This window comes from Dermacentor andersoni, chromosome 1 (genome assembly GCF_023375885.2).
Source record: "Dermacentor andersoni chromosome 1, qqDerAnde1_hic_scaffold, whole genome shotgun sequence".
Classification (NCBI taxonomy): Eukaryota; Metazoa; Arthropoda; class Arachnida; order Ixodida; family Ixodidae; genus Dermacentor; species Dermacentor andersoni.
The window spans coordinates 1,693,981-1,706,992 of record NC_092814.1 but is presented as its reverse complement, the minus strand read 5'-3'; the positions used below and the strand labels follow the sequence as shown (position 1 = coordinate 1,706,992).

The window sequence follows — 13,012 nt, the reverse complement described above, 5'->3', positions numbered from 1 at the left end:
GGCTTACTCTGAAGCTGGAACAGTGCCGCTTTGCTTACGATGAGCTTCTGTTCCTAGGCCACGTCATGAGCAAGTCTGGAGTCCGGCCCAACCCGCAGAAGACAGCTGACATCGCAAAGTTCCCACAGCCCATCGACAAGAAGGCAGTGCGTAGATTCCTTGGCATGTGTGCCTACTATAGGCGCTTTATCAAGGAATTTTCACGCATCGCGGAGCCGAAAACACATCTAACCAAATGTGATGTCAAGTTCGAGTGGGAAACGCCGCAGGCCGATGCATTTCAAGAACTCAAACGACGCATGCAGTTGCCACCTGTACTTGCACACTTCGACAAGGACGCCGATACCGAAATCCACACTGACGCCAGTAGCTTAGGCCTCGGTGCCGTCCTAGCCCAGAGGAAAGACGGACTTGAAAGGGTGATATCTTATGTTAGCCGGTCGCTGTCAAAAGCGGAAGGCAATTATTCTATGACTGAAAAGGAATGCCTCGCCATCATTTAGGCTACAGCAAAATTCCACCCTTACCTATATGGCAGGCCATTCAAATTGGTCAGCGACCATCATGCATTGTGTTGGCTAGCTAACTTAAAGGACCCTTCAGGACAGCTGGCGCAGTTGAGCCTCAGACTGCAAGAATATGACGTCCCAGTAATCTACAAGTCCGGACGAACACACTCTGAGGCTGACTGCCTATCACGCACCCCTATCGATCGCCGGTCGCAAGATGACAAGGACAATGACGCTTTCCTTGGAATAATAAGCACGGAAGATTTCACTAAACAGCAACGAGCAGACCCGGAGCTAAAAGGCCTCATCGAATATTTGGAAGGGAACACCGACGTTGTCCCTAAGGCATTTAAGTGCGGATTGTTTTCGTTCACGCTACAAAACAACCTACTCGTGAAGAAGAACTTCTCACCAGTCCGCACCAGCTACCTTCTTGTTGTTGCGTTAGCGCTGCGTCCAAAAGTACTGCACGCCCTACATGACGATCCGACCGCTGGACACCTCTGATTTTCCTGGACACTATCGAGGATACAGGAAAGGTATTATTGGCCGCGCCTGACCGCCAACGTCGCCCGTTATGTCAGAACATGCTGAGATTGTCCGCGACGCAAGACACCACCGACAAGGCCAGCCGGATTACTATAGCCAATTGAGCCTCCTTGCCGGCCATTCCAGCAGATCAGAATGGATTTGTTGGGACCCTTTCAGACGTCAACAACCGGAAATAAATGGATCGTCGTGGCGACGGACTACCTCACCCGCTTCGCTGAAACTAAAGCACTGCCGAAAGGTAGCGCAGCTGAAGTGGCGAAATTCTTTGTCGAAAACATCCTGCTGCGACATGGCGCCCCAGAAGTCTTCATCACTGACAGAGGAACAGCCTTTACAGCGGAGCTCACCCAAGCCATTCTGCAATACAGCCAGACAAGCCACAGGAGGACAACTGCCTACCACCCGCAGATGAATGGTCTCACGGAGCGCCTGAACAAAACTCTCGTCGACATGATAGCAATGTATGTCGACATTGAGCACAAGACGTGGGACGCGATCCTGCCGTACGTAACCTTTGCTTACAACACGGTGGCGCAAGAAACAACCCAGATCACGGCGTTCAAGCTGGTTTATGGCAGGAATCCGACGACTATTCTAGATGCCATGCTGCTACACGTCTGCGACAAAGAGAATCTTGACGTCGCCACCTATCTCCAGCGCGCCGAAGAAGCCCGACAGGTCGCTCGCCTGCGGATCAAGAACCAGCAGAGGACCGACAGCCGACACTACAACCTTCGACGACGCTACGTCGAGTACCAGCCCGGCGACCATGTTTGGGTTTGGACCCCTATACGCCGACGAGGACTGAGCGAGAAGCTTTTACGCCGCTATTTCGGACCATAAAAGATCATCCGACGCACTGGCGCACTCGACTATGAGATGGTGCCAGACGGCATTTCGCTATCACAGCGGTGCCGCTCACGACCTGAAGTAGTTCATGTTGTGCGACTTAAGCTGTTCCACCAGCGCTAATGAACTTTGGGGATGTCGCATAGCTGAACTTTGGACTTTTTTTGATTGTGTCACCTTGGGCTTTGTTTTTTGTTGTTTTGTTACTTTGTTTAACAGGTGACCTTTTTTGTTTCACTCTCCTGTTATGTTTGTAGCATCGGGACGATGCCCTTTGAGAGGGGGGAATTGACACGTGAACTCGTTTATCTTTTACGGGTGAGCGCTTTTAAGGTCTAAGAAATGTTATCTCAGTGCAGGACACGTCTACATGTATCGGAAGTTTCTATCCGCTGTCTGTTGTCGCCGAACCTTGTGTAATCTGATTGCATGTATGCGCAACACGAATGGTGTAGAACTTTGTGGAAGGCAGGCCAGTCCCAGCGGTTGCTCTGGAACATTCGACGACAGATGAAGATGAATAACATTTTTATTTGATTTGACCTATAAAAGCCGAAGCGCTTGACCCGCTGATCAGATTTTGACGATCGCCGACTGTGTTCGCCGTTGTCGCCATTCTTTAAGTGTAGCCTGTTTTTGTGGGCACAGGTTCGGCCAATAAAAGTTAGTTTCATCTTTCACAGTATTGCTACTGTGTTCTTCGTACGTCACTCCACGTGACAATACGATCACAGTTTGGCGGTGTAGTGAACATTGGTGCCTAAAAATCTTACTTTCAGGGAATGTATGAACCAATAAAAAAAAAAAAGAAGAGCAGCTGTATTTGGTCATTTTTTTTGTTCTCAATCTCAAGTTTCTGAACACTGGTGCCGGGTAACTGTACGAAATGGGATTGTATTAACAAGGTTCTACTATATTGGCAACAATTATGGATTCTGAATATATATATAGATAGATAACTCTTTGACCGGCAGCAGAGGCTCACTGTTTGACCCACAACAAACCTAACCTTAGTATTTTTGCTGATTATGATCTCTGATGTGTATTTCATAGGACACCTGGGATAAGAAATAACTATGGACCCCTGATTTTCAAACGTACTATAATATTGTTGCATCCAAGTAAACAAGTGAGAAAGAAAACAGCGGCCCATCCAGACAATCTGGCTGCAATCACCATGAAATCTGAAGTAAACTGAACTACAACACTGAGCAAAAGTGTGTAAACAAATTTTCTGTACTACTGGTGTTACAAAAAAAAAATGTTAACAACTACTCTTTCTTCATGAAAATATCTTGTCAACTTCGAAAAGTTTCCTAAGATAAAATTGTTTTATCTTAGCATGAAAAAGAACCTCACAACACTCATTTTTTTTTAGGTATCTGGCTGTTAAGATTTTATGCAAATCCCTGAACCATTCAGATTCTTCGCTCCAAAATTACTTGACACTATGACAACTCACTTCAAACCAAAAAAGATGGCACCACTAAATACCGAGCGCAGAACCAGAGGTTTACAGTGGTGTCTTACCCTTGTCGTGCAGTGTATTCATCATCCACTTCACCCTCCTCTTCAGAGGTAGTCAGATCCTGCGCCAGGGTATAACAACACCTTCAGAAAAGAGCTCATTTCTGTTTTGGTGAAATGAGGTAAACAAAACATAGTGCACCATTTGTGTCAAGTCTAATTTTGTATTACACAGGTATCCAAAGAATGTTTATGCCACAGTTATACCAATGCTTGTAAACGCTTTTGCATGATGATGCAGTGTGCTGACACATGGACACCTTATGAACTGCTAATGACAAGTAATTGGACAGCAAGCCACCTAAACAGTTCTAAAACTCACAAATGTCTCAAGAATAAAGCCAAAACAGAATTTCTTTTTATGTTGCATACCACACAAAATCTGTTTCCGAAATCTCGTTTCGGCATTGCAAACATCTAAATAACCACTTGAACATCACACATCGATGCTTTTTAAACTTTAAAGCCTGAATAAATATGTACTGAACATTTCAAACTCAGAAACAAAGTTTGCAGGTTAATTATAGAACATTCTTCATAAACTTTCCTTCAAAGAAATGTGTGTGCTCGGTAGCACAAACCTTTTGATATTTTTATTTTTGCAACTGCCAATGGAATACTGAATGAGATGAGCAATTTCGGCAGCCAGAACCTCAAGAAGCTGTGAAATGTTCAGAACCACCACCCAGACCAGTTCATAACAGTTCCTTTGTTTTGCTCCAATCGATGCTTAACTAGTCACCAGACTGGTTTACAACAATGCCTTTGTTTTGTTTCTCTAGCTTTATATAGTTTCTCCTTCCCTTATATTGCATACCGGCTCATGTCGATCCAGTGAGCCAGTTGCAGTGCAGTCAGCAGAACAATTTCTTTTCTATTGCGATTACACAGGTGCTCAAGGTGCGAAGCTGTCTCACTGAGGACACAGGCATTGTCTACAAACAGTCAACGTTCCGTTCAATAGGCTCCGTGGTGCACCAGGCCTGCCTTGCACTGCTGGCCTGAACACTCACTAACATTTATTTATTTATTTATTCTGAATACCCTAAAACGCAAATGCTTTGTAGAGGGGAGTGAGTTACAAAGGAACGATAAGTTATACAAAGTAAAAAAAAAAAAAAGAAACGGTAATGCAGAAACCATTGAAACAGATTACAAAAAAAAAGTATAATGATAAAACAAAAAAACCACGTGATACAAACAAAATGACTCGCTATATAGCACAGTTAGCTGCAATGAAAAAATACAAATAAGGATTGTCTGAACAAATAATGATCCAAGTTGGAAACAAGATTGGTGGGAAGGTGGTTCCGGTCATGCGAGGTGTTCGGTACGAGTGTAGAAATGTGTTTGTGCGAGAGGATGTACACACAACTTTACTAATGTGGTCAACCCACGATGAAAGGTACGTAGGTGCAGGGATGAGCTCAGTCTGTAGATGATGATGATGGTAAACTATGAAAGAAGCATAAGCGAAAAACTTTTCTGCGTAATGATAAATGAGACAATGATAAACTGGCTTTCATTGCTGTCACGTTGGATGCACAAAAATAATTCGCTAGCATGAAACGAGTGGCATTGTTCTAAATCAGTTCAAGTGCATTAATAAGGTTATCACTGTGAGGATCCCAAACAGCAGCAGCATATTCTAATTTGGAGCACACAAGGGTTTCATAAAGAAGCAATTTTAATTCTGTTAGAGACTTAATAAAATTTTGATGTAAGTATTTTAGCATTTGATTTGTGTTATTAATTATTACGGTGGCATGAGTTTTCCATGTTTGATCAGACGTTATATTGATTCTGAGATATAAATAGCACGAAACTTGTTCAAGCGTAGTACTGCTAAGTTTATAAATTTGATGGTGTCTGTTTGTGTGAGAAACACAAATTAATTTGTACTTATTATTGTTTAATTCCATAAGCTACTTGTCATATCAATCCATTATAGAATATAAGTCTGATTGTAACATATGGTCATCGTGCTCACAGCAACTTTCTTATATATAACGCAATCATCGGCGTAAAGATGAATATTAGAAGAAACACAATTTGGTAAATCATTAATGTAGATTAAAAGAAGCAACGGGCCTAAAACAGAACCCTGAGGCATGCCAGATTTAACATATGTTGGTGAAGAATCGTGACTGTTTATCTTGACATACTGAAGTCGATTGGCAAGAAAATATTCTAGCCATGCTAGTAGTTTACAATCTAGATTCAATGCTGAAAGTTTGACCATAGGAAGTGCCAGGCATACTTTATCAAATGCTTTGATGAGGTCTAAATATATGCAGTCAGCTTGGGAACTTCTGTCCAGTACGGCGTGCAAGCGATCTGTGAATAGTAGTAGTTGTGCGTCACATGAGCAGGATCGGCGGAAACCATGTTGAGCACCTGTGAAGAAGTTATTTGAGTCTAAGAAGTTAAAAATGTTAGAGTACAGTATAAGCTCCATAATTTTACAAGAAATACTCGTTGATGAACTTGCCCGGTAGTTAACCTTTTAAGTGTCAATGACGTAAATATACGGCGCTGCGAACAAGTCCAAAATGGTCAATGCCGTATATTTACGGTGCCGTGTGTACGTTTAAAAGGCGCGCCAATTTCCCCATTTTTTCTTTTTTGGCATGTGCTGCCACTATGTGGGAATACAGGAAATTTTTTTTCTCGCGCCTCCCTCTCTCAGTTTTCGTTTCATGGTTTCTTTAAGGGCTAGTTTGCTCCAGCACATCTATATACTATATACTATTTTGCCCCATTTATTGGATATCACACGCTTGCGCAATGTTGCACATCTTAATAATATATGGTGGCCATGAACCGGTTTTATGCGATATTAAAGCGAACCTTTCTCAAACTGGTTTTGATGCTGCATTGGTTGGACTGTGTAGAGAGTGGTCTGCTGTTGACAGAGTCGTCGCACTGTCGGCAAGACTATCAGCTGCAGCAGCAAAGTAGGCTTCACATAGATAATCTAGAAAACATAATTCAGTTACGCGAAAATTCAAAGAAACCCTTCTTTTCAGCATTTCTACCATTCACAGACTAGCCGCCATGTGCGCCATTTGTGCGCGCTGGCATGCAGGTGTCTTGGAGGACACGGAGTGGCGTGCCCGGTTCCTTGCAATATTTCCAACTGGTGCTTGCCTCCGTTGCATCGCAGCCCACGCCAGAGGCCGCATTCCTACCGCAAAGCCTGCCTTCGTGCATAGCGTTCGCAGATAGTGTTTCCCGGTAAACATTACGGTTACATACGCTCCAGTTGCCCGGAAGCATGAGAAGCAGTCAGCGACCTTTGAATGCTATCGCGTTCCACTTTTAAAGGCGAAGCTTAAGCGTCCTCTAAATTTTTTCATCGTTAACAGTCGATTTAATCAAAGATGGAGGAGACATAATGCTTGGAACACTGGCGGCTCTTTATATGAAGTGTCTATTGACTGCAAGGGTCCCAGAAAACTGGAAGAATGCAAACATTATACTAATCCACAAAAAGGGAGCCGTTAAAGAATTGAAAAAATATAGGCCCATTAGCTACTCCCAGTATTATATAAGATATTTACCAAAATAATCTCAAATACAATAAGTGCAACACTGGATTTTAGTCAACCAAGGGAACAGGCTGGCTTCAAGAAGGGATACTCTACAATGAATCATATCCATGTCATTAACAAGGTTATCAAGAAATCCACGGAGTACAATAAGCCTCTCTATATGGCTTTCATAGATTACGAAAAGGCATTTGAATCAGTAGAGATACCAGCAGTCATAGCGGCATTACGTAATCAAGGAGTACTGAATGCTTATGTAGATACCTTGGAAAATATTTACAGAGGTTCTACAGCTACCTTAATTCAACAAAAGAAAAGCCAGAAGACACCTATAAAGACAGGAGTCAGACAGGGAGACACAATCTCTCCAATGCTATTCACTGCGTGCTTGGAAGAAGTATTTAAGCTATCGAACTGGGAAGGCTTAGGAGTAAGGATTGACAGCGAATATCTCAGCAACCTTCGGTTTGCCGATGACATTGTTCTATTCAGCAACAATGCAGACGAGTTACAACAAATGACTGAGGTCCTTAACAGAGAGAGTGTAAGATTGGGGTTGAAAATTGATATGCAGAAGACAAAGATAATGATAAATAGTCAGGCAAAGGAACAAGTTCAGGTAGGTGTACAATCAGTGCATTTTACCAGTGCTGACATATGGGGCAGAGACTTGGAGGCTGACAAAGAAGCTTGAGAACAAGTTAAGGACCGCGCAAAGAGCGATGGAATGAAGACTGCTAGGCATAACGTTAGGAGACAGAAAGAGAGTGGTTTGGATCAGAGAGCAAACGGGTATAGACAATATTGACACGTGTACTTATATTTATCGGGCGACCACGTTTCGCCGCCTAACAAATCTTATCGCACCGCGCGGGACGCGCTTGCATGTATCCGAGGTTTCTGGAAAGTTATCGATGCTTCTATCCGCAGTCTGTTGTCGCCGCACCTTGTGTTATCTGATTTATTCGCCTGACGCGAATGGTGTAGAACTTTGTGGAAGGCACGCGGGTCCCAATGATTAGTCTGGAACATTCGACGATTCTGTATAAAAGCCGACGCGCTTGACCCGCTGATCAGATTTTCGACGATCGCCGACCGTGTTCGCCGCTATCGTTGTGCTATAAGTGTAGCCTCTTTTGTGGGCACAGGTTCGCCCAATAAAAGTTAGTTTTGTGTTCCACAGTATTGCTACTGTGTTCTTTGACGTCACGACCACGTGACATCTGGTGGAGGTGCTTTTCGTCCATGTACCGGACGCCCCCGACAAGCCGTGATCCAAGCCCGGACCGCAAAGAGAGCACCAACGTAGTTCTGGACCAGCGAGCAAGCCGTCGTCTACAACAGCTGCCCCCGGAGCACGGACTTCTACCTGAGAAGCCCAAGAAGATTGTGGCCAAGACAACCACGATGGCTGCCCCAGTGTCACCCATCGTACTTCAACAACCCAGGGAGCCCCCTACCTTCCGTGGAGCTACGTCAGAGGATCCTGAAACCTGGCTCGAAACCTTCGAAAGGATCTCGACCTTCAATAACTGGACCTCTGAGGATAAGCTACGACACGTGTACTTCTCCTTGGAAGATGCCGCGAGGACTTGGTTCGAAAACCGGGAGTCCACCCTAGCAACATGGGACCTATTCCGCAGTAACTTCCTGAGGACGTTCACGAGCGTTGTCCGAAAAGAAAGGGCCGAAGTTCTACTGGAAACACGAGGCCAACTACCCAATGAGACCATCGCCATCTTCACAGAAGAGATGACCCGTCTTTTCCGGCACGCCGACCCGGAAATGTCCGAAGAGAAAAAAGTGCGTTTCTTGATGCGAGGCGTAAAGGAGGAACTTTTCGCCGGAATGGTAAGAAGCCCACCGAAGACCGTCGACGAGTTTCTTCGTGAGGCGACGAGCATCGAGAAGACACTGGAATTGCGGAACCGGCAATTCGACCGCCGCACCAAGCCAACAAGCTACGCCGGAATTCAATCACTGGCCACGGACGATCTGCGCGAGACCATCAGGGCCATTGTGCGCGAAGAACTGCGCAAGGTCTTGCCATCGTCACAGCCTCAAGTGACTACGATTGCCGACGCCGTGCGTGAGGAACTCCAACAACAACTTGGAGTAGCCCCTGAATCGCCGCAGCCTGAGCCGCAAGCGATGACCTACGCCGCCGTCGCACGCCGTCAAGGTCCCCCTCCGCGACCGCGCCAGGGCCCTGTCACGCCGCAATTCCGTCGTCCGCCGCCGCCGCCGCCAGCACGACCACCCGTCGCCCAGCGCACCTACGCGAGGAAGACGGACATTTGGCGCGCTCCTGACCACCGCCCGCTCTGCTACCACTGCGGCGAAGCCGGCCATGTTTACCGCCGATGCCCATACCGCGAGCTGGGATTGCGAGGCTTCGCCGTCAACGCACAGCGCCCGAGGGAAGGTGAACGCCCTCGTGACATCGCCGACTACCTCGCCGCTACTCAGTGGAGCCCTCGACGACCGTCCCGTTCGCCGTCACCAGGCCGCTACCTGTCGCCACAGCGCAGACCATACACTGGCCCAGCCCGGGGCCGGTCCGTCAGCCCATATCCGGAAAACTAAAAGCAGCAACCGATGGAGGTGCGGTTGCTGTTCGTCGAACTGACGAAGATCCTCCGCCGGCGACGAAGACGCCGAAAAGCCTATCTCGACGACATAACGACGACACACCGCCGTCCCGACGAAGTCTGGCAGGAAAGAACACGCTGACGAAAGACCACCTAACGACGCCACGTACCGACCACAGGTCAACGCGACGCAGCCGTGATCCGACGCCGAGGCGTAACTGCAACGCAAGACAAAGAACCACCGACCTCGACGTGCTTCTCGACGGCCACGCAGTCACCGCCTTAGTAGACACCGGAGCCGATTACTCTGTCATGAGTGGACCCATTGCAGCCCAATTGAAGAAAGTTAAGACTGCATGGGAAGGCCCGTTAATTCGGACCGCTGGAGGACACCTAATCACGCCGAGTGGTATCTGCACGGCAAGAATTACCATTCATGACCGGACTTACCCTGCCACCTTCGTTATCCTGCAACAGTGTTCACGAGACGTCATTCTCGGCATGGACTTCCTGAACCAACACGGCGCAATCATCGACCTGAAGTCGAAGTCAATAACGCTGTCGGAAGATCAAGCGATACCGCCGGAGAGCTGTCGTAGTCACCACGCCTTGAGTGTGCTCGAAGATCAAGTGAGCATCCCGCCTCGCTCCAGCATTTTTATTTTGGTCGGCACCCAAACACCCGCTGACGTAGAAGGCGTCATCGAAGGCGACCAACGTTTACTGCTCGACCGTGAAATTTGCGTCGCAAGAGGGATCGCTCGACTGCACGGAGGAAACACGAAAGTGTTGCTGACAAACTTCAGCCAGGAGTTCAAGCACATCAACAAGGGCACGACGATCGCATACATCGAGGAAATTCTGGAAACCAGCGATGCCTTTGTCCTCTCGGATTCTGTTGCATCTACCCCGACGACCGTAGTTCCCGAGCCAGACTTCGACATAAATCCAAGTCTCCCCGTGATTAAGCAGCAACAGCTCAGAAGTCTGCTTCGACGATACAAAGACTGCTTTTCGACGTCATCGAGGATTCGACAAACACCAGTCGCAAAGCATCGCATAATAACCGAAGAGTGCGCTCGACCACTACGCCAGAGCCCTTACCGAGTTTCGACGCGAGAACGCGAAGCTATAAGACAACAAGTCGACGAAATGCTGCGCGACGACATCATCCAGCCGTCGAAAAGCCCGTGGGCGTCTCCAGTTGTTTTAGTGAAGAAAAAGGACGGAACCCTACGTTTCTGCGTCGATTATCGTCGACTGAACAAAATCACGAAGAAAGACGTTTACCCCCTCCCACGGATAGACGACGCATTGGATCGGCTCTGCAATGCTAAATACTTCTCATCGATGGACCTCAAGTCTGGCTACTGGCAAATAGAAGTCGACGAAAGGGATCGCGAAAAGACCGCCTTCATCACGCCAGACGGCCTCTATGAATTCAAGGTTATGCCATTTGGACTGTGCTCGGCGCCTGCAACGTTCCAGCGCGTGATGGACACGGTTTTAGCAGGATTGAAGTGGCAGACCTGTCTTGTTTACTTGGATGACGTCGTCGTCTTCGCCGGAAATTTCGACGATCACCTTAAGCGGCTTGCGACAGTATTAGAGGCCATCAAGTCATCAGGGCTCACTCTGAAGCCGGAAAAGTGTCGCTTCGCTTACGGTGAGCTTCTATTCCTAGGCCACGTCATCAGCAAATCTGGAGTACGCCCCGACCCGCAGAAGACAGCTGCCATCGCAAAGTTCCCGCAGCCAATCGACAAGAAGGCAGTGCGCAGATTCCTTGGCATGTGTGCCTACTATAGGCGCTTTGTCAAGGACTTTTCACGCATCGCGGAACCGCTAACACATCTAACGAAATGTGATGTCGAGTTCAAGTGGGGAACGCCGCAGGCCGACGCATTTCAAGAACTCAAACGACGCATGCAGTCGCCGCCGGTACTTGCACACTTCGACGAGGACGCCGATACTGAAATCCACACTGACGCCAGTAGCCTAGGCCTTGGTGCCGTCCTAGTCCAGAGGAAAGACGGACTTGAACAGGTGATATCTTATGCTAGCCGGTCGCTGTCAAAAGCGGAAGGCAATTATTCTACGACTGAAAAGGAATGCCTCGCCATCATTTGGGCTACAGCAAAATTCCGCCCTTACCTCTATGGCAGGCCATTCAAAGTCGTCAGCGACCATCACGCGTTGTGTTGGCTAGCTAACTTAAAGGACCCTTCAGGACGGCTGGCGCGGTGGAGCCTCAGATTGCAAGAATATGACGTCACCGTAATATACAAGTCCGGAAGAAAACACTCTGACGCCGACTGCCTGTCACGCGCCCCCATCGATCCCCCGCCGCAAGACGACGAGGACGACGACGCCTTCCTTGGAATAATAAGCGCGGAAGACTTCGCCGAACAGCAACGAGCAGACCCGGAGCTAAAAGGCCTCGTCGAGTACTTGGAAGGGAACACCGACGTTGTCCCTAGGGCATTTAAGCGTGGGTTGTCTTCGTTCACGCTACAAAACAACCTGCTCGTGAAGAAGAACTTCTCACCAGTCCGCGCCAGCTACCTTCTTGTTGTACCGTCAGCGCTGCGTCCAGAAGTACTGCACGCCCTACACGACGATCCAACCGCTGGGCACCTTGGATTCTCCCGGACGCTGTCGAGGATACAGGAAAGGTATTACTGGCCGCGTCTGACCGCCGAAGTCGCCCGTTACGTCAAGACATGCCGAGACTGTCAACGACGCAAGACACCACCGACAAGGCCAGCAGGATTATTACAGCCGATCGAACCTCCTTGCCGACCATTCCAGCAGATTGGGATGGATTTGTTGGGGCCGTTTCCGATGTCAACATCCGGGAATAAGTGGATCGTCGTGGCGACGGACTACCTCACCCGCTTCGCTGAAACTAAAGCTCTACCAAAAGGCAGCGCAGCCGAAGTGGCGAAATTCTTTGTCGAAAACATTCTGCTGCGACATGGCGCCCCAGAAGTCCTCATCACCGACAGAGGAACGGCTTTTACAGCAGAGCTCACCCAAGCCATTCTGCAGTACAGCCAGACAAGCCACAGGAGGACAACTGCCTACCATCCGCAGACGAATGGTCTCACGGAGCGCCTGAACAAGACCCTCGCCGACATGCTAGCAATGTACGTCGACGTCGAACACAAGACGTGGGACGCGGTCCTGCCGTACGTAACCTTTGCGTACAACACGGCGGTGCAAGAAACAACGCAGATCACGCCGTTTAAGCTGGTTTACGGCAGGAACCCGACGACGACGCTTGACGCCATGCTGCCGCACGTAACTGACGAAGAGAATGTTGACGTCGCTAGCTACCTCCAGCGCGCCGAAGAAGCCCGACAGCTCGCCCGCCTGCGAATCAAGAACCAGCAGAGGACCGACAGCCGACACTACAACCTCCGACGACGCT

The 13,012-nt window shown here is 48.1% G+C and overlaps 1 protein-coding gene across 6 annotated transcripts in view; it reads right to left on the bottom strand.

Annotated features, from left to right (window-relative positions):
• Window positions 1-13,012, bottom strand: part of LOC126543970 (mitogen-activated protein kinase kinase kinase 13-like) — a 593,636-nt gene that overhangs the window by 139,269 nt on the left and 441,355 nt on the right. For 5 of the 6 annotated variants that reach the window (XM_055061158.2, XM_050191137.3, XM_050191141.3 and 2 more), the window contains one exon: window positions 3,441-3,499. The exons of the other annotated variant lie outside the window; for it this stretch is intronic. In XM_055061158.2, coding sequence (XP_054917133.1) covers window positions 3,441-3,499 — 59 coding nt within the window. The remainder of the gene's footprint in view (window positions 1-3,440; window positions 3,500-13,012) is intronic. 6 annotated transcript variants of the gene reach the window in all.